This window comes from Miniopterus schreibersii, assembly GCF_964146895.1.
Source record: "Miniopterus schreibersii genome assembly, chromosome: 4".
NCBI classification, from domain to species: Eukaryota; Metazoa; Chordata; class Mammalia; order Chiroptera; family Miniopteridae; genus Miniopterus; species Miniopterus schreibersii.
Genome location: NC_138105.1, coordinates 13,885,858 through 13,908,106, shown reverse-complemented (window position 1 = coordinate 13,908,106; position 22,249 = coordinate 13,885,858). Strand labels below are relative to the sequence as shown.

General features: G+C 37.6%; 1 protein-coding gene across 1 annotated transcript in view; it reads right to left on the bottom strand.

The window, feature by feature from the left end:
• LARS1 (leucyl-tRNA synthetase 1) overlaps positions 1-22,249 on the bottom strand; it is a 49,536-nt gene that overhangs the window by 22,793 nt on the left and 4,494 nt on the right. Inside the window, exons 2-15 of the mRNA XM_081136921.1 lie at positions 18,375-18,493; positions 16,474-16,561; positions 15,970-16,050; positions 13,860-13,997; positions 12,202-12,363; positions 11,534-11,646; positions 10,604-10,667; positions 9,229-9,296; positions 8,896-9,121; positions 7,574-7,661; positions 7,372-7,448; positions 3,726-3,779; positions 2,796-2,936; positions 965-1,042 (exon numbers count right to left, since the gene is read on the bottom strand). Of these exons, the coding sequence (XP_080993047.1) occupies positions 965-1,042; positions 2,796-2,936; positions 3,726-3,779; positions 7,372-7,448; positions 7,574-7,661; positions 8,896-9,121; positions 9,229-9,296; positions 10,604-10,667; positions 11,534-11,646; positions 12,202-12,363; positions 13,860-13,997; positions 15,970-16,050; positions 16,474-16,561; positions 18,375-18,493 (1,497 nt within the window). The remainder of the gene's footprint in view (positions 1-964; positions 1,043-2,795; positions 2,937-3,725; positions 3,780-7,371; positions 7,449-7,573; positions 7,662-8,895; positions 9,122-9,228; positions 9,297-10,603; positions 10,668-11,533; positions 11,647-12,201; positions 12,364-13,859; positions 13,998-15,969; positions 16,051-16,473; positions 16,562-18,374; positions 18,494-22,249) is intronic.

Below are 22,249 nucleotides of genomic sequence, written 5' to 3'. Positions count from 1 at the left end.
CTGGAAAACTGACTATGAATTCTATTTATTATCAAATATAGGGTGTTCCAAAAAATGTATACACACTTCAATAGCTGACAGCTCCATTTTGAAAATGAAATGTATTTAATAAACACTGTCTTTATAATTACTTAAAGGGTGTGTATACATTTTTGGGGGGACACCCTATATAAGTATCTCTTAATGTATTATGGTCCCAAACTTGTTAAGCAAGGATAACTTTTTAAAATAATATTCAGCATTATTATTCATAAAATGATTCGTTGCTCTGTGTTCTTAAATGCAGTTCCTCATGTTGAACTTCAATAGCTGGGACTTTTGTTCAAGACAGTGAATTAAAAACAGGCATTTAACTCTGCTCCCTCTCACAACACCAATAAAAAGACAAGAAAGCAGGACGGGTGCTAACTGTTAGCAGGCCGAAAGAAGCTGGCTGAATTCCAGGCCGGCAGCAGGCAAAGCTGATAAGCGATCCGCTTTGCACTGCAGAACCTGCAAAAAACTCAGGAATCAAAGGCACAAGACAGTTCTGAAAGAGGTAAGATGAGGCTGAAAAGAGGAAGACTAAGTCTTTTAAAGAGGCGTTAGAGCCCCAGACATCCTAACACCACACTCTGCAGACAGAACTGATCCTCCCTATGCCGACGGAAGCAAGCGAGCAGTGAAGGTCCACTGTCTGGAGAGGGTAAGAGAGCCTCTCAAGCAGAGGGCAAAGCTGAGGATATGAGGATCACAGCGAACACGGGGATGACACGCCACTGCTTTCATCAGCAATGCGGGCGGGAAGTTCTCCTTAAATGAATTGCCAAAGAGCTCTCCTATTTTCTGCCACAAAGCTCTACACTACCTTTAATAAAGCTCACGGTTCTACTACAGGCTCACTGCTCATTAACACTGGAAAGTCTGTCTAGTAACTAAAACCTTTTCTCCTAAAACAGCCTTCAGAGGAGAGCCCATCACTTACAACGTCAATCATCTTTTTCTGAATGGTCTTCTTTACGTCTTGGACCTTCTGTCCTTTAAATCCATCCACCAACATTACCTAAGAGGATAAGAGTGAAGGGAAAAAATCATAAAAAAATCATTAAAATTTGCTTTGAGTTCCCCCCACCAAATTTTTCCCTAATTAAATGTACTTCCACCCACAAACCCACAGTATTTTTAGGGTGACATTTATCACATTTATAACCTTAACTTTTTATTTTGGCATAGCTGGAAAACTCATATTTGTAACATATTTGTTTTTCCTTTAGTATAATTAGGATAGCCATCGTGAACAAGATTAGAAAGAAGCGTTCACTTCCTCTCCACAGCTCAGGTTTCTGTGTGCAGGTAACTCCACTACACTAACTCACCTCATTCCTGAAGGCTCTGGGAGAAGGGACTGAGCATATTCAGCTCAGCCCCATTTAGGCTTCTCTTTCCAAATCTACCAGTTGCCAGCAAGCAGTCTCCTTTGCTCGGCCATGTGATAAACTTAGACTGGAGGAAGGCTATTGTTTTTCAGCTCTGCCTTTTACATAGTGGGGAAATTTAATTCTAGGGCAAAGTATTAGCTTGCCATTGTTGTCAAAGCTCTAAGCCACCATCCCCTTTCCAGTTGAAACTGACCTCCTGACTCCTGTGTCTCTCTCAAACAGTTTCTAAGTGAAAGACACAAGTTCCTTTTTAACCTTCCAATCCTCTACCATTACCAAAATGCTTCATATCTATTTAATTCATCATTATGAAGTCATACTTCTCGATCATTACAATACAGTGGTTAAGAACACAAATCCTAGAGCCAAGTTGCCTAGTTTGAATCTCAGTTCAGTCACTTGCTGGCTATCTGGCTGATCCTGGGTAAGTTATTTAATCACTTAGTGCATCGATTTTCTCATCTGTAAAATGGAGAAAATAGTGCCTACTACTCCCTAAGGTTATTTTGAGATTTAAATAAGTTAATATGTAAGTACTACATAAGTGCTGGCTTTTATTATCACTCAAAATGTGTAAGTAACTTAAAAGACATATAACCAATTTTTGGTTATCTAGAAAAACGACAGTAAAGGTTAAAAAAAAAAAATCTCATTTATGTCCTTCAATATCTTCATTTTAACTATGTACGGTGTCAGATGGGTACCAGACTTATCGGGGTGATCACTTGATAACTTATATAAATGTCTAACCACTACATTGTACACTTGAAACTAATATAATATTGCATGTCAACAATAATTGAAAAACGTTGTTTTAAATCTTCACTTTAACCTCAAGCAACTAACACATTAGTTGAACTTTTACTTTCTCTAACCTAGTGTCTTTTCCATGGGAATGTAGTAAATGACATTAACATGTGCACAGTTAAGGCTGAGATCATGCTTGATGTGCTCACCTGGCATTTAGCAGACGTTAACAAGTAAAGTAATGAACTGAATGAAACTGCTTATTTAAAACATGAACATCTTAATTTAAAGAGCAAAAGAAGGGAAAAGTATTATCCACACAATTCTTTGGAGTTTAGTGCATAATAACATGAGCTCATTTTAAATATCTTCTCAAGAAATTCATTCCTTAAGAGACTCCTACAGGACACAAAAATGTAATTTCTGTAAATACTATTATCCCCCTAAAAAAAGATTTTAAAAAGTTTGGAAATAGAAGAATATCTTATTAATCTCATAATAATCTGTCATAGGTCAGTATATGACCTATGAAACTCTACTGAATTTTTCTATGTATTTTTTAAATCATTAAGAAGAAAATCACAGAGCATGGAGTAAACCAAACAAAAACAATAAAAAATTATTACTTACACCGTCATAAAACCCTTTTAGGTATAACTTTTCCTTTGCTTCTGCAAGTTTTTCTTGGTCATTCTGGCTCTGAATTTTCAACTCATCACAAATGGTTACAGCAGAAAGACTGCCAAAACCTGGGATTTCAATGACTGGCACCTGCAAAGAACAAAAATGTCAGGAACTCATTCACCCCTAATGAACACAAAAACAGCCCTACGGGGCACAGTCCTTTTGCCTCTACTGTCCACAGAAGTCATTTCCGATTTTATGTATCGCAGCAGTACCAAACATTAGGTAACCACAGAATGACTACCAAGTAAACCTCCAGGTGTGAACTCGTCTTGCTCCTCTCCACAGCAAGTACCCAGACCCCGTGCAGCAAGCCCCACACTGCCCCTCCCTTACTACACACACATCTTCCCCAGCTCTCACGCCTCCACCGGCATTCAATTAACTAAACATTTAACACTGAAACTAGCAAAATTGTGTAAACAACTAAGTTTTTGGAGGGTCTTGTTTTTGGTTTCTAATAAGTCTTCTGGATTTTTCATGAAAGTTATTCGCTAGTAATTTAAATTTTTTCTTCTGCAGGCACTAATATGAAAACATAAACATTCCTCAGTAATATGGCAAAATTTTGTCCTCAGAAGCCTGGAAATTGGCCAAACTAGCAAAATAAGCTACTATAAAATTGATGATGCTAAAAAGCCACTTGTTTGTTCCAGAATTTCAGGTGGCAGGTGCTAAGAAAATGCTTATTGTTAGTTTTTCTCTCAGTCTTACCTGCCACAGATGACATCAAGTTAAAATAAACTATCAAGTAAATTCCCTCTTATTTCCATAGTCCATTAATTATTTAATTTTGTAACCAGAAAATGCTAGCTCTATTTTTTTCCCTCTGGTAAAGATATGGATATGAATACACTGAATAATCTATGTACTCACTGGCTCAAATGGCAAGACCATGTCATCTCTAATTCCATACTTTGCTCGTAAGGCCTACAAAAAAATTTGAAAGTTAACGTTAATGAACAACAATTTATTGATAAAACCACTGAAAGGAGAAACCTCCAAACTTTTTTAAAAGCTATTATTTCTTCTCCTTCCCATACAGAGCAATTTTTTATCTTTAGCAAATATCTCAAGAAGGGATCTATTACTTTAAAAAACTCAACAGTTTAAGTTATAATGAATAGCTTAAATGATGAAAGTGTATAGTCAAAAGCAAAAATTGACACATACACACACACACACACAGAACACTTAAAACGAGGTTCATATTCTAGGTTGCAATGAAAATGTGATATCAGAAAACTTTTCAAAAGTTTTATGAAACCTATCACATTAATCAATTTAAAAGAAAAATTCATATGACCGTATCAACAGATGGGGAAAAAAAGCACTTGAAAAAATCCAACACCCATTCATGGTAAAAACTCTCAGAAAACTAGAATAGAGAGTGACTTGCTCAACTTCATAAAGACTATAAAAAACCTAGAGCTAACATCATACTTAATGATGAAAAACTCGAAGCTTTCCCACTAAGAACAGGTAAAGGCAAGGATGTCCCCTCTCATCACTCCTTTTTAACACCACACTAGATGTTCTTGCTAATGCAATAAGGCAAGAAAAGAAAAGGAGAAAATCCAACAAGAATCAAAACCACCAAAAAACCCTCCTGGAACTAATAATAATTATAGCAAGATTGCAGGATACATGGTTAATAAACAAAAGGCAATTGTGTTCCTATATAAAGAGCAGGTGGACTTTAAAATTAAAAACAGAATACTGTTTACATTAACATTGAAAAAATTAAATACTTAGGTGAAAAACCTAATAGAATATATATATGATCTATCTATATGAGGAAAACTACCAAACTCTAATGAACAAAATCAAAGAGCTAAAAAAAGGGAGAAATATCCCATGTTCATGGGTTGAAAGACTCAATAGTTTCAAAATGTCAGTTCTTCCCAATTTGACCTATAGATTTAATGCAATCCCAGCAATTTATTTTATGGATATTGACAAACTAATTCTAAAGTTTTTATGGAGAAGCAAAAGACCTAGAATAGACAACTATATTCTGAAGGACAAGAACAAAGCTGCAGGACTGACGCTATTCAACTTCAAGACTTACTATAAAACTATAGTAATCATGACGCTGTGGAGCTGGCAAAAGAACAAACAGATCAGTGACACAGAACAGACAGCCCAGAAATAGATCCCCATAAATACAGTCAATGAATGTTTGACAAAGGAGCAAAGTCAATACAATGAGGCAAAGACAGTCTCTTAGACAACTAATGCTGGAACCAATGGACATACACATGCAAAAAAATGTATCTAAACACAGGCTTCACACACTTCACAAAAATTAACCCAAAATAGATCATAGACCTAGATGTAAAACCCAAAACCATAAAACTCCTAGACAATAACAGGAAAAAACCTAAATGATCTTGGATATGGCCTTTTTAGATACAACACCAAAGAATCCATGAAAAAAATAACTGAGAAGCTGGACTTCAATTATTGATAAGAAATTAAAAACTTCTGCTCTGCAACAGACAATATCAAAAGAATTACAAGAGAAGCAACAGACTGGGGAAAAATATTTACAAAAGATGCATCTGATAAAGGGCTGTTATCAAGAATATATGAAGAACTCAACAATAAGAAAACAACCAGATTAAAAAATGAGCCAAAGACCTTAACAGACACACCTCACTAAAGATGTAGAGAGGGCAAATAAGCATATAAAAAGACGCTCCACATCAGATGTCATCACAGGGAGATGTAAATCAAAACAACAATGAGCCCTGGCTGGTGTGGCTCAATTGGTTGGGCATCTCCTGTGCACCAGGAGGCTGCAAGTTCGATTCCTGGTCAAGGGTACATGCCCCGGTTGTGGGCTTGATCCCTGGTGGGGGGCATGCAAGAGGCTGCTGATCACACAGAGGTTTCTCTCGCGCGCTCTGCCTCTACCTTCCTCTCTCTCTAAAAATCAATAAACTATTCTTTTAAAATAAAATAAATCAAAGAACAATGAGAAACCACTACACACCTATTAAAATGGCCAAAATTCTGAACACTGACAACACCAAATGCTGATGGGGACATGGAGCAACAGGAACACTCACATAGTGAAAATGCAAAATGGTACAGCTACTTTGGAAGACAGTTTGGCAGTTTCATACAAAACTAAACATATTCTCTTATAGTATTTACTCAAAAGAGCTGAAAAGTTATGTCCACACAAAAACAAACAAACTGCACAAAGCCCAGCCAGAGTGGCTCAGTAGTTGAGCATCGACCCATGAGTCAAGAGGTTGCCGGTTCAATTGCTGGTCAGGGCACATGCCCAGGTTGCAGGCTTGATCCCCAGTGGGGGTGTGCATGAGGCAACCAATCTATGTTTCTCTCTCATTGATGTTTCTATCTCTCTATCCCTCTCCCTCCCCCTCTCTCTAACATCAATAAAAACATATTTTTAAAAAAAAAACAAAAACTGCACATGAATCTTTATAGCACCTTTATTCATAATTGCCAACCAACTTGTTAGCAATCAAGATGTCCTTCAGTAAGTGAATGGACAGGTAAACCATGGTACATCCAGACAACAGAAGATCAGTCAGCACTAAAAAGAAATAAGCCATCAAGCCCTAGCAGGCTTTTCTCAGTGGTTAGAGCAAAGAGCCTCGGGTTCCATTCCAGTCAAGAGCACATACCTCGGTTGCAGGCTCAATCACTGGCCCTGGTCTGGGTGCATGAGGGAGGCAACCAATTGATGTGTCTCTCTCACATCAATGTTTCTTTTTCTTTCTCTCCCCGCCCCCCCCTTCCACTTTCTAAAAAGGAATGGAAAAAATATCCTTGGGGAGGATTAAAAGAAAAGAAAAAGAAAAGAAGCCATCAAGCTGTGAAGACATGGAGAAACTTTAAACGCATGTTGCTAAGTGAAAGACATCCATCTGAGAAGACTACATACTGTATGATTCCAACTACATGACATTCCGGAAAAGGTAACAGCATGAAGACCAGAAGATCAGTGGTAGAAGGGAGGAGAGATGAACAGGAAAAGCGCAGAGAACTTTCAAGGCAGTGAAAATGCCCTGTATGGAATCATAATGATGGATATATGTCATTATACATCTTTCCAAACCTGCAGAATGTACACCACCAAGATTAAACCCTAAGGTAAACTAGGGATTTGGGGTGATTAAGATGTGTCAATGTAGGTCTGTCTTGGTAAAAAACATACCATTCTGGTGAGTGATGTTGATAATGTGGAGGCTATTCGTGTGCTGGGGCAGAGGGTACTTGGGAACTCTCAGTACCTTCCTCTCAATTTTGTTGTAAACCTAACACTGCTCTAAAAAAATAAAGCCTTTTAAAAAAAAAAAAAATTCTACGAAACATTATATTCAAAATTCAAACCACAGGAAAATACATAAACATCAAGAAAGAGGTTGGAGATTGCAGTTGAAAGTTACAGGCCTGGCTCTTTGGCCCAATCCCACAGCGCAGCTCAGAGGCACCGGACCAGTTAGGTGACGAGCAAACAAGGATGTGACACTCAGCTACTCGCCTGCTTCTTCTTCAAGTCTCTGAGGGCAGCCAAATCGTCAGGGGAGTCCGAGGGAACACTTGTGACCACACCAGTGCCTTATAAAACAAAGCGTGGAGCTGATGAACACTTGTGACCACACCAGTGCCTTATAAAACAAAGCGTGGAGCTGATGAAATGCCGTGATGACCACGGCATTTCGACGCAGAGGCAGACCCCTTACCTTTAGCCTCCTTAATGGTGAGCATCGGGAGAACGAAGATCACCTTGTAAGATGTTAAAGGCGCAGAGAGTGAAGCTCCGAGAATCTCCTGTGTACGAGAAAGGTGAGCGTAAGAGGTAGAGAAGCATATTTTAACCAGTGAAGTTGAAAACACTGTTACTTTTTAAGTCCAAGATTCTAGTAGTCAAAACCATATGAAGGAAAGCAAAACTCATTCTTGTATACCAGCGAGACCAAAACTAACTGTAAGTAATTACTCAGGCAGTAAGGAAACGAGCACACCGACACACTGCTTGTGAGATCACACTTCTTGAGGGAAGCGACACAGAATACGTAACAAGGGCCACAAAAATGTTCACACAACTCAGACCCAGAAATCCAATATTTGAATTTACCTCAAAGTTAAAAAAAAACACATGTTTTTCTTTGAGAAGTCTGCCCAATGCTGTGTTAACATGGGAACAAATAAAACTTTAAATGATAGAAAAATTATTTAATAAAATATGAGACCTTCAACAAGCTAGACTACTATATATCCATTTTAAATAACTGGGAAGACAAATTGAATTTAAAAGATGTATCTAGTTTCTCTTAAAAAAATTCAGAAGATCCAACAATATTGGACCCATATTGTTATATGCAAAAATGGCTTATAGCTGCTTGTTTAGCTGAGAAATGAACTTTTCGGTTCCACAGTTTCCACCCATCCCACTTTATTCGTACAGATAAGCTGCTTTTACAGAACTTACGGTGATATAGGTAAAGGCTAACTACTGTAAGGGTATGAAAGGCTGAAAGCTATTTTTAATTTATACCACCCAGAATTTTTCATTTTCCTCACTGCAGAATCTGCTCAAATTAACATGGAAAGAAGTTGCATTAGAGACAGTTAAAAATTTGTGTCATTAATACTGTTCCCAAAAACTGCTCAGACGGAACAACATCAGGTACTAATGAGATGTGAGCACTGCTTATAACAGAAAAAGACAGGAAACAATTCAAAATACCCATGACAGCGAATGGCTAACTAAAATGTGGTGCAGCCAAACAGTGGAATACCTTGGCAGGAGGGGGTGAGTTCTCACTAGGAAATGGACATGAGGGAGCCTTCTGGAAAACTGGAATGTTCTCTATTGTGATTTGGGTGATGCTTACATGAGTGTATTCACATATGAAAATGCACCAAAATACACACTTATGATTTACACATTTGACTATATGTATACCTCAATTACAAAGTGTTTTTAAAATGCTTTTTCCTCAATCTTCACTGTTGAAATTTTTCCTCTAAATGTATGCACTAAAATTGCTACCCAACTTACCTCTCCCATTAATTCCTTAACAACAGGCACCACGCCACTGTCTTTGGTAAAACCCTGGTATGACATATTCCTGGCAGCTCTTTGGGTGCAAATGAATATATCACCATTCGTCGTCTCAAACCCAATGTACTTCATATCAGGGCGAACCCAACAGTTTGTCTGTCCAAACATGGTCTCAGGTCTAAGAGTAGCAGCTACCAAGAAGATATTTTTCCCTTTCAGGCCACTAAGAAGGAAAAAGACATAGTAAAGCAAAAAAAAAAAATGTTGTGGATTCTATTGCAGCTATCTGATATTCAAAAAGCTGAAGCAGTAACTCTTTGGCAAACCTACCTTAATTTGGATGGGTATGGTTCAAGCACTTTCAACTTGATTAAAGTATATTCCTGAGGTCCAACACCCTAAGCAAATAAACAAAACAAAAACTGAGGGGGAAAAAGACTTGGGTTACACCTATGTAAGAGATCTAATTCAAATTTCTAAAACGAGTCCCTGCATTGTTAGACTAATTTTTTCTTCCAATGAAGAGACTGCCAGTGGTGTCTGATCGTATCCACATGGAAGTCTAGTGCGTGAGAAGTGAGCTGGGGGACCACCCTTCAGCCCCAGAGGACTGGCAAAGAAGACCCAGACTCAACTAAATAAGGATGTTTGCTGAGAGCTCCCTTGAGACAAGACGACAGAAAAAAAAAAAGGTGTACCAGAGTAATTAATTAAAACAGGGGTTTTGCCAAAATGAGAATTAGAAGATAGCAATACCACAGAGCAGTCATCACAGACATACACTGGGCCAGGGGTCAGAAGATGTGCATCAAAACCTAGCTTGGGCCCTTACTAGTGGCTTGGCCCAAGGGAGTCACAATCTCTGTGAGCCTCACACGGGATTACCATGAGGAACACAGAAGATAATGGATAGGAAATGCACTGAAAAATTATAATATACTGCTGCAATTTAGGACATTGCTACCATTGACTATACAAAACTTAACAAAGTCAGTAAACTGGGCCTTCTGAAGTGTCTCGAATCTTCCCAATTTTTAATCAACTCTCACTTCTATCCAAAGTGAGGGCTGATTTTGAAAAGTAGTCACTAGGCCCTGGCTGGGTAGCTCAGTTGGTTAGAGCATCGTCCCCATAAACAAAGGTTGTGGGTTCGATCCCCAATCAGGGCATATATAAGAAACAACCAATAAATGCATAAATAAGTGGAACTACAAATCAATGTCTCTCTCCACCCCTTCCTTTCTCTCTCTAAAATCAATAAACTGAAAATTCAAAAAAAAAAAAGCAAGAAAGAAAGGTAGTCACTAGACAACAAATGTGTTCAAAGGGGGAAACAAACAATGACACACTTATTGGGACTCCTAAGTTCAGATCCTGGCATTGCTGGTGTACTGGACCAACGCCTCAGGCAAATCATTTACCCTTACTTCACTCAATTCACAAAATTAGGAATAATTTACTGTGTGCTTTTCTACCACAAGCTGAGGCAGCTGGTCCAGGACCACTCTTGGAGTAGCAAGGTCCTCGGCAAGATACAGGTCCCTATAATGACATTCTGCCTCCCTCTTCACCATCACCAGGGTATCACTACTATTCACTTTAGCACTGGAAGAAAGTTATTTTTTAGGCTTCTGATCTACTTTTTAAACTCTATGGCCATATGAAAAATTATTAACGATAACGCCTCTATGTCACAAATAAATACCTCTCCAGTTTGTCTGTCATGATCCATACAAGGCTGTCCATCTTTTGGAGAATAAATAGTATACCTAAAAAATAAGCAAGTGACAGATATTACTGTAATATACACGTTTTAGCCTACCATATTTGCCAGTGTTGCTCCTAACATCTTACAATATTTCTTCTAACTAAAACTTCTAACTGAGCAAATGTCTACATCTATTATTTATGCTTTTATGGGCAGTTCTTTTTTGTTTTTTAAATAAGACTTCTTTTTTTCTTTTAATTTTTTTTAATTGATTTCAGAGAGAGGAAGGGAGAGGGAAAGACAGAAACATCAATGATGAGAGTCACTGATCCACTGCCTCCTGCAGGAGGAGCCCGAATGGGATGGAGCTCCTGCAGGGATGGAGTCCGAAATATGCCCTGACCCAGAATCAAGCAGTGACAGCCTGGTCTATGGGTCGAAGTTCAACCACTGAGCCACACTGGCCAGGCTATGGGTAGTTCTATTGCCAATCTAGTTATTTAATGAAAGATTTCTGCCTTCATCAAAAAAAGTTTAAAATTTAAATTCACTTATGAAATGCAAATAGCTTTTAATTAATCCACATATCAAAGAAGAGAAACAATTCACAGAACAAAAGAATAAACTAAAACACAAATAAAATTGTTATTTCTCTGTTTGGCTGGGAATACTGAATAGAATCTTTAGTAAGATCATAAAAGCCAACACTCCCATTCTCCCTGGTTCTGGTTGTCATAAACACTAAGCAGCTCAGAGAAATTAAGACGCTGGCCAGGCAAAAACAAAACAAAGGACACAAGAGAACAAAGAGAAAGAAAACATAAAAAAGAGAAAGGATAAGAGAAAAAGGTAGGCTATGGGGCACTGATTTATAATGCAAGAATTATATGAATTTTGCTTTTTTATACTGAAGGACAACAAACTCACCGTTTCCCAAATTTAATTTTGCTTCTTTCTCTTAATGTTAAAAACTGCCACCTGACAAACGAATCATAGTAAGGATTAACATCAGTGGTGATGAAGGAACGTCGCCAGTCTATCTACAGGAGAAAGGAAAAGGTAATTTTTGAGTTTCATATAGTTTCTATGAATGAGAATTCCTATGAATCAATTATTTACTCTTCTACTCTTTATTTTCCAACTAACAACTATATCAAATATTAAAAACAAAATTGTTAAGCTTCACCTATTAAATATATATCACAATTATTAATCTTTAATGTGTATTTTTAAACACACACATTTATATATTAAACATATAGGAATTGTAATAAATTAAAAAGGAACATTTAAATAACACCTTTAAGTATTCCTCAATATTCAAGTTAGACTTAGGTTCCTTCATATTCTTTGAATAGAATTCCTTCCTACTAAATACTAATATATCGATATATATTCCAATACAACAAATACCAAAGTATTTTATTGCTCACAAAGAGGCCCATTAGGTTCTAACCTGACAGTATGAGTACCAAGTCATTAGAGGAATTCAGGTGAAACATATTCTAAATTAAGAGGTGGTCCAAATCTCATGGAATCAGATAAATACAAATGTGTTCCTCATATTTTCATAAACTATGGGGTTACAAGCATACCTTCAAACCCATTCTCTTCAGATCCTGAATAGCCAGTGGTGGGAAGTAATCAAGCCAATGTTCAGCTTCAGAGAATTTGACTATCTCGTTATCAGCCAGACCGAGAGATCTCATAATACCCCACTGGTATTTAGAAGATCCAGCTTTAGCAGCAGCCTTACTCTGAAAATGACCAGCAAAAACACACTCCATCATAGAACAGCCAGCAACTTGGTAACAAATTCTAGGACCACAATAACTGTAAGTGAATAATCCCATTTGGTGACTTTTTAAATTCTAAAACAATGCTGTTGGTATGTCAGAAAACTGCAGGATTCAGATGTACTATTTTGCGTGCCAAAGCGTACAGGACTCTGACACTAAGGAAAACTACCAAATGGGTGGAGCCATGAAGAACCATCATCACAAAGATAAGATCTCGACACCAAGCCTTCCTATTTCCTTCTCCCAACATCACATGCTTCATTTTTAGTTGTGATAGCTTAGATCATACTCACAAGAGTTCGCTTGTTTTCCAGTCTTTACCAATATCAAAAGGGCAACCAAATACCAGGGGTTGGAAGTAGGCAAAAAATTAAACTGTAAAAAGGCAGGACAAGGAATTTTGGAGGTGATGGAACTGCTCCATATGGTACAGTAGTGGTAGAAACATGACTCCACGCATTTGTCAAACCAACACAGCTCTACAGCACAAAGAGTAAATTATTATTATTTTTTAATATATCTTTATTGATTTCAGAGAGAGGAAAGGAGAGGGAGCGAGAGAGAGAGAGAAACATCAATGATGAGAGAGTCACTGATCGGCTGCCTCCTGCACGCCCCTGACTGGGGATCGAGCCTCAACCCGGGCATGTGCCCTGACGGGGAATCGAACCCCGATCACCTGGATCCCAGGTTGATGCTCAACCGCTGAGCCATGCCCACCGGGCTCAAAGGGTAAATTATTTTTAAATGTCCATCTTTTAAATCATTTTACCTTTATGATCTAGTTTATTTTCATTTCTGACTAATAGTCGGTCACCATATGGCTTCTCTTTTATACCTTTAGTTACAGGACTTCTGTTCAGCTAGTCTTCAAGTTGTTCTCAAGGGCAGCTGATCTATAATTTAGTTGTGATTTTGGTGTGGTCCTGGGAGGAGGTAAGCACAGCATTTACCTACTCCACCATCTTGACCAGAAGTCCGAGGGTGAATTTTTTAAAAAAATCAACTAGAATGTTGGAGGAACCGCGGATATAATAAATGTATCTAATTACATTATAAAAATATGACATAACCACTCTGAAGGGATGGGAAAGAAAGGAGCTATGGAAGTAACTTTGAAAAACAGTGTGTTAACTAAAAGATAAAAAGAACTATATACAAACACTGTCCTTTAGTTAGTAAAACTATTTCTCCCAGGGTTATAGGTTAGCAATTCTTTAACTACTAACACATCAAGACTGAACAAAAAAATAAATATACTGTAAATAATGAGTCAGGTTTCTCGCTGTAGAGAAAAAGGGAGACTAGAATGCTAGGAGTCCCACGGAGCTGCGATGGAGCCGGCACCGTGAGCTTTTTAAAGACATACATACTGTGCTGGTACTTGGAATGAATAAATCAGACAAGCATAAATATAAAACATCAACCAAAGTAAGTATCGCCAGCGACCATACCTTCTTCCCCTTGGCTTTATCCTTAATGATTACGCCTTCCGTCCCGGCCCTCGCTTCCTCCGCCTCCTCTTCCTCCTCTGGGAACTCAGGGGGGCACCCATAGAGCTCCAGTTCTCTCTTCAGCTTATCGGCACATGCCTGAACAAACAACATCACAGACAGCAGTTTACAATTCAAGGGAGAAATCATCTGGGGGTTTTTCTTGCTTTTATGGCCAACTAAAATTGACTGTGGAATTTTTGCAATATATCTGTATCGATCTATCTATCTATCTATCTATCTATCTATCTATCTATCTATCTATCATCTATCTATAAGTGGATCATTACAGAAAACCCAAATGATGCAAACCATGTACCCCCAAATTCACTAATTTATAAATTAGTATTTTACTTCATTTACTCAGCAAGGCACTCAATGTAGTAGACTATATGTTAAGCATTCAAAGTACAAGGATATGTAAGATGTAATGTGTTATTATTCTGAATAACGACATTAATAATAGCATTTCTCAATTTATTGATTGTCATATATACTCTATTAGTCACCATCACAAGGAGGTATGAAGTTAGAAAAAGACACAGAGATGAAGTGATTTACCCAAGCTTGCCAAGCTAGTAAGCAGCAAAACTAACACATGAACCTGGGCTTCCCACCCTAGTTCTCAGTTATACCCTAAGGAGTCCACTGTCAAAAACAAAGCTGACCCCAAGTAGACAGCGTTAAGTTATTTAAAAAACACAAATATAGAATTGTGAATTTTAAAAAGGGAGTGTACTCTTTTATGCAGAAGAATTTCAGTTAATAAATGAGAAAAGAATGATACCATTTTACAACCACCAATTTAATAACTGAAACAGACAAGGATCATCAAAGGATGCAAAAACCTTGGGTTATTGGGAACCAGATATTCAGAAGCTTACAAAGTATTATTTTCCTCCCTCCCCCACAGATCAATTTTTAATTAAAAAAGGGGGGAAAGTCACCTTTAGAATAAAGAAATCTGGTGTGTATTAACTTAGTATCACTAAAATGGGACAAAGTGCCATTATATGCCTTTTGATATGATACGTGGGACGTATACACCTCATCAACGTATTCTTGTCAAAATGTTTAACCCGAATCTAATCATGAAGAAACAATAAAAAAATTCACTCAGATTATGCGATGTTCTATAAAATAACTGGCCTACATTCTTCCAAGATATCAATATAACAAAATGCAATAAAATAAGAAGTGAAAAACAGCCAGAAAGGACATTTTGAGACAATTTAGCAACATGTAACTAGACATCAGATTGAGACAATATTACACCAGTGTTAAATTTCTCCGAGGGGATAATGACACTGTGATAATGTAGAAGATGCCCTCACTCTCAGCAGATTATGCTGAGGTATTTAGGGCTGACACATCATGATGCCTGCAACTTACTTTCAAAGAGTGCATAGAGAAGGCAAGAAAAAACTATGCATGCACCATACGTGTGCTGAGAGACAGAACTACACTACAGCAAATGTTAATACTTGGCAACTGTAAGTGAAGGGTGGATGGTGCTCACTGTACTATCCTTTCTGCAGGTTTGACAGTTTTCAAAATAAAAGGTGGAAAAATAAAAAAAGTAAGTTAAATTTCCCAACCCTATGACATTTAGGGAATCCTTTCAACTCTAGTTTTCTGGCCTGTTCTTTATTAAAAATTATTTTTAATATAAATTTATGACAAATGAAGACATTTGCAAAAATGATCAAAATAGGGTACAAGTGTTTTTATTACTTTATGCCAACATCCTATATATGTCACAAATGCTCAAAACACTGCATATTTTACTTGGTCATAGTTACTATGTAATTCTAAAACTGAAATATGAATCTATAAGATGACAAGAAGATATCAAAATTACTTAGAAATCACTTAAACCTTAATGTGTGCCCTTTATTTAAGCACTTCTTGAAATGCTTTTTTAAAAATGTAATTTTTACTATAATAAATTCATTTCAAAAAACACTTTAATATAGCAGCACTTGAAAATCCTGTATCGAACCATTGAACTAGATATTTCCATTTGGTCTAAGCCAAAAAGAGTAGAAACCAATCCCCAAAGCAATCTTACCTTAATAGGCATTCCAGTACAGTGTAAACCAAAGGGGAACAGGCAAATTTTTCCTTTCAATCTCTGGTACCCTACTGCAAACTACAGAAAGAAAATTAAATTTAAATTACAAATTTAAATGCTAGTTGAACGGAAAATGCTGACTTTTCACAAAGGGCATCAGTTCAGTTTTCCTCCTCATATCCACCTTTAAAACACCACCTAAATTTTATAGCCTTTCCAAATTTCGAACCCACTATCCCTTTTGTGTGTCTTTTCACCAACCTAGGAATTACCTGTGCACATACAAACCTAGACTCCTGCAGACATACACATATACACACATAGTATATGCAAATTAAATATAAACATTAAATTACTTAAATATAAAAATTATGCTTAAAATTAAGGGAGTTTAAATTCCCTTAACAGGAAATAAATTCTATAAATACTAGTTTCTTCCAGTTGGTATTTATTAAAGACCTGCCATCCCATTACCCATTATAGTAAAAGAGGGAGCTTTACCTCACATTTGGATAAAGAAAACGTGTGTCCCAAGTGCAGTCGCCCGTTCATGTATGGATATGGGAAGGAGACGAAGAACTTGCCCTTGCTGCAAAACCACCATAAGAAAGAGGCATAAAGACAGGAAAATGTTAGGTTCCTCTTACAATGAAGGAGCATAATGAAGGAAATGCTTGCTTTAAATAATTTGTTTAAACTTTCAATTATTTAAAATTAAATTTATATATCCCCGAATTAAAAGCTCTCTAAAATTAGAACTTATTTTTGAAAGAATAAGACATTTATAGGTGGCTATTAAGAAATAAATATACTGCCCTGGCCAGGGAGCTCAGTTGGTTAGAGCATTGTCCTGATATGCCAAGGTTGAAGGTTCGATCCCCAGTCAGGGAACATACAAGAATCAATCAATGAATGTATAAATAAGTGGAACCAACAAATTCACAATGTTTCTCTCTCTCTGTCTCTTCCTCTCTCTAAAATAATTTTTTAAAGAAATAAATATACTTGTAGGTTTCACTTAAGCTAAAATGTGGAATAAAGGTAAAATACTAAAAATTAATTTTCTTAAGACTCTTAGGAATCTGAATAAACTTAATGTTTTACTGATTAAATGAAATTTGTTTTTACTAGATATATAAAGCAATTCAAAGTCCCTCGGGTAAAATAAAATATCCTCAGTATTGCATTATATGTTGTAAATTCATATAAAAAGCACCTTTTAAACCTGTTTAGTTATTATATTCTTTTATCCAATCAAGTATATCTAATAAACATATGTTATGAGGCACAATAAAATGAACACCTGTAAATGCACCATACAACTTTGAACCCACCGAAGCTACCTATGTGTTCCTCCCCACTCTCTCAGCAGAGATAACCTGTAGTTCATTTTCTTTCACTGAACAAAGCAGCTTTTTCAGTTCACTTTGGATTACTTTAAATTTGACCAAAATTCTAGAACAAAATAGAAGGTTCAAATTATAAAGTATAGCACCAGAGATTTCATATTATAGCAAACTCTTTCTCTTAAAAAAAGCTTCTGGTAGAGTGGAGCTTAGCAGAAAGGAGGGTAGAGTTTAGAATCAGAAAGCCCTGAAAAGAAGTCAAGGCGTGTCGTTTCCTAGCTATGCGACCTTGAGATGGTTACTCAGCCTCTCTGTGCCTCAGTATCCTCACCTATTAAATAGGGATAAAAATATTGCTAACTTTAAAGGGTTATTAAGAAGATTAAATGGGAGTTTGCATGTAGAAAATGGCATATTTCCTGCTGCCTTGGCATTCTGAACAATAGGTGTTCAATGTTAGCTATTATTGTTATCAACGCATTTCCTCAATTCTAAGAAGCACATTTTTCTGCATTTCAACATATCTGAAATTGAGATGCATCTTATAATTGACACATGTATTTATTGTGGTACTGTTTTGAAGCAGTTATTTTGTTTTTGTTTTTCCCCAATATCACATCATTGTGTATGGTTTGTCTTATTATCAGTGATTCTTAACACCGAGGCCCTACAGTATTTATGAAATAAGATCTTCAATACACAAACCTTTCAAAATTTATATTTTGTATCCGAGAAGACAATTATCACTATACTATGAATCTCTCTAACAGAAGGATTTCCTTTTACCAGTCAGCAAAGATAAAACTTCAAAACATCCCCTTTGTCTGAATATGAAAAACTGGTTTTTAGGAAAAACCTTTATGTAGAAAAATATCCTTTAAGAATTCTGTAAAAAAGATCCTATTTTTAAATGCAGAATATGGAAGTCACCTCTCTTAGCCCATCTCAGACATTCTAAATACAGCCTGCGTTTTGTTTTCCACGGAGCAGTTTCTGCACCATAAAGCCAACTGAGTTCAAAACACAATGTGCAGAGCTTTACAAACTATTACTCACCTAGCCTGCTTCTCTGAATTGGATGCATTGACCTCAAACACTTTCTCAGTATCCCATTTCTGTTGCACTTCTTTCTCAATCTTCTTCAAGAAGTCCACTTTGGCTGTTCCTTTTCTTTCCTATGAGACACAAAACAGATAGAATAACCCACTCTATAGTTCAACAGGCTTGCTTTAAAAAAAAAAATGGGTTGACACATAATTGAGCTGTTTACTGATAGATCAATTTTTCCATGGTTATCTTGAAATTTCAATGAACAAGACTAAAAATTAGTGTTATCTCGACCTGTACACTTCAGACCTCAAAGGGATGGTTAAAGAATTACTTAAATATACAAAGAGCTTTGAAAGACTTTTTAAAAATTAGATACTATAATGTAACATTGTTGTCAAATGTTCCTATTTAGTTAAAATATGTAAACACAAAGGTTGGCAAAAGTATGTTTACAGTTGTAAGTATGGAAAATAATACACTAATTAATAAGTAATAATACAAGAATAAACTCTGGCCCTGGCTGGGTAGCTCAGGTGGTTAGAATGTCCTCCCGATATGCCAAAGTTGTGGGTTCAATCCCCAGTCAGGGCACATATAAGAATCAACCAGTGAATGCATAAATAAGTAGAACAACAAATTGGTATTTCTCTGTGTGTGTCTCCATGAGTGTCTCTCTCTCTCCTCTCTTCCTCTCCCTCTCTAAAATCAATCAATAAATTAAAAAATAATAATAAACTCTGTATTTCACATACTGACAACTGTAAACCTACCTTTGCCTCACCCTGTACTTAGTAAATAAAGTACAGGATGGAGCAATGCCTGCTTGCCAAGCTGCAATCATACCCAGCAAAAGAGGGCATTCAGGCCCCAAGGATAGATTAGAGGTGGCATGGTCATTGGGGGGGGGTCTTTTTTTCAAGGAAACTGATGAAGAACTTCTTTCCAAAAGGTTATCAGACTATTACTATTAAATTAAAATGAAACAGAATGGCACACATGCCTCTAGTATATTGGATCTGCCTGGCAACAGTCCTATCATCCCGTAAGCCATCCTTGGATGAAAGTGACAAAACATGCACCATCACTCTACCTCTAAACAAAGAAGATGGGTGCAGGGGTGGGGAATGTCCGGCTCCCTGGCTGTAAATCATTTGGTGTGGCCCTGCCAAGGCCTCAACAAAGAGAAGCAGTTCCAGCCATCACACTAGGGGTGAGTTAATTAAATGTTTGACCAAATCTAGCAGGCTAATTTTTAAGCTGGTAATTTTGTATGGCCCAAAAATGATGTTATAAATATCCAAATGGCCCTTAGCAGAAAAACAGTTTCCCACCCCTGGGTTAGAGCTTCATTCTCAGTGTGTGACTCTGTTGCAAAGAATGGGCTGCTTATAGTAAGTGTGCTGACAGTGGAGTGGAACACAGCACTTAGGGAACAGGCTGGGGTGAAATCTGGATACCAATGGACCATACATAAACCTAATTCTGTTTTGAGAATTTAATATTAGTTTCTAGAGTTTTAAAATATCTGAACTGAAATTTGATTTTCTTCCCCTTCTTACCTGCTAACATTTCCAGATTTTGCAAAGAGAAAATATCTGGGTTCTACTCCCACTTCTATAATCCACTAGACAGGAGACCTTGCCAAGGCGACCTTGGTGAGAGCAGAAAACCTCTGCTTTAAGGAGGAAGGGGGGACGTTCCCCCCTGGGACGTCCTGAAGGATGTGCTACTCCTCTGGTACAATGCCTATCGCTTCTTCAAACTATTACCTCTGCTCTCATACCCCACCAGTCACTCTGCCTGGCTATGTCATCCTTCAGGATTCAGCTAATCACCTGCTTTGATGCTCCAAGAGTTTATGAGATGTCATGCTTAATGTCTCTACCCACCAATATTTCCCCTATGGTAGCCCTAATCACACAGCGATGTTAGCCACAGGACTGTAAGTTTGTTCATGGTGGGGACTATGTCTTGTTTTTTATTTTATCTTCAATGTCTAGCTTACAGCAGGCTCTCAAATATTTATTGAATGCTTAAAGATTTTAAAAGAGAAGTGAGTAACACATGGCCTGTTTTTACATACCGTGGCCATAAAAATATAGCACAGGCTAGGAACTGGGTTGCATATTTGAATCAAAGTGCTAAGCAATCTGGACTCTTTCCCAAGAATTTCCATAAAACTAACTGGTTAGAGAAAGTATTTCCTTTTCCAAGAAATAAGGCCCTGTACTCCTTTCCATTCCTGCTACTAACCACCTTCATTGAGACTCCAGATCCTTTCCCCCTCTTACTGCAAAACCCTCTTAACAGGTAACCTGCTTCCTCCAGTCTGTCAATATATGCTAATCCCTGTCATCAACTCTAATATACAGGGACTACCATTTATGCCAAATAGTTATAAAATATAATTTTTAATATTTTTTTTACAGAGAAAAGGGTCCACAAAGCCAAAATACCTAGGGTCTCGTGAAGCCTAGTTATACCTTCTACCCTAGGGTCATGGGCACAGGAAATCCCACTGCGTTATTACTAAATTTACTTTAACCGGCTTGAGTTCACTTCCATAGCACGCAACCAAATGATCCTTAAGACATTTACCCAGGGGGCTTGTGAACTCCTGGCAAGCGGCAACTTTTAAATCCTTCACAGCCAACTCAGCACCAAGTACAATGCCACAGACACAGAAGTTACATGACAAATATTTTTTGCTTAAAAATAACCATGTCGCCCGGCCGGGCGTGGCTCAGCGGTTGAGCGTTGACCTAGGATCCAGGCAATCGGGGTTCAATTCCCGGTCAGGGCACATGCCCGGGTTGTGGGCTCGATCAATGACTCTCTCATCATTGATGTCTCTCTCTCTCTCTCTCTCCCCCCCTCTCCTTTCCTCTCTCTGAAATCAATAAAGATATATTTAAAAAATAAAAATAAAAAATAACCATGTCACCCTAGCTGGTGTGGCTTGGTTGGTTGAGCATTGCCCTGTGCATGGAAAGGTTGCTGGTTCGATTGCAGGCCAGGGCACAGGCCCGGGTTGAGGGCTGGATCCCTCAACTAGTGTGCAGGAGGCAGCCAGTAGATGTTTCTCTCTCACATCAATGTTTCTCTCTCTCTCCCTCTCCCTTCCCCTCTCTCTAAAATCAATAAAAACTCATTTTTTTAAAAACAAGGACCATGCCACCCACTTTAAAGAACATGAAAGCAGCAGTCCTCACAAATTACTTAGAACTATGTTTCTAAGTACTGAGCATGCTAAGGGCACAAAGGTCTTCTTTGAGGTTTCTGCTTCTCAGAAAAACTTGTTCCTCAAACCTCACAAAGGTTGATTGTAATGAAATCTGATAATGGCCCAGCACCAACTTGTATAACCGTGAGCAAGTCGCTGGATCAATCTGAGCCTCAACTTCTTCACTGGTTATTCAACTAGGCAATTGGTTATTTTAATTAGTTAAATGGTTGTTTAACTAGATCAGAGCTCCTAAACTGTGGCACTGTTGATGTTTTGGGCCAAATTCTTTGTTCCGGGGGCTGTTTCGAGTACTGTAGGATGTGTAGGAGCATCTCTGGCTTTTTCTACCCACTAGAAGCCAGTGGCACACCCTCCAGTTGTGACAACCAAGAGTCTCCAGACCAAATGTTTGCTGGGAGACAAAATCACTCCCAGTAAAGAAACACTAAACTAGACAATAAACTTTTTCATATATTCATAGTATCATGCAATTCTTAAAACACTTTCATGAACATTAATTTATTTTATCTTAACAACCTAACAAGTGGGCAGACCAGAGATTATCATTTCCAAGACAACGAATCTCAAGCTCAGATCAGCATGCTTGCTGTTAAATGGTCAAGTTGGAGTCATCTTCTGACTCCTATTTTTGCTT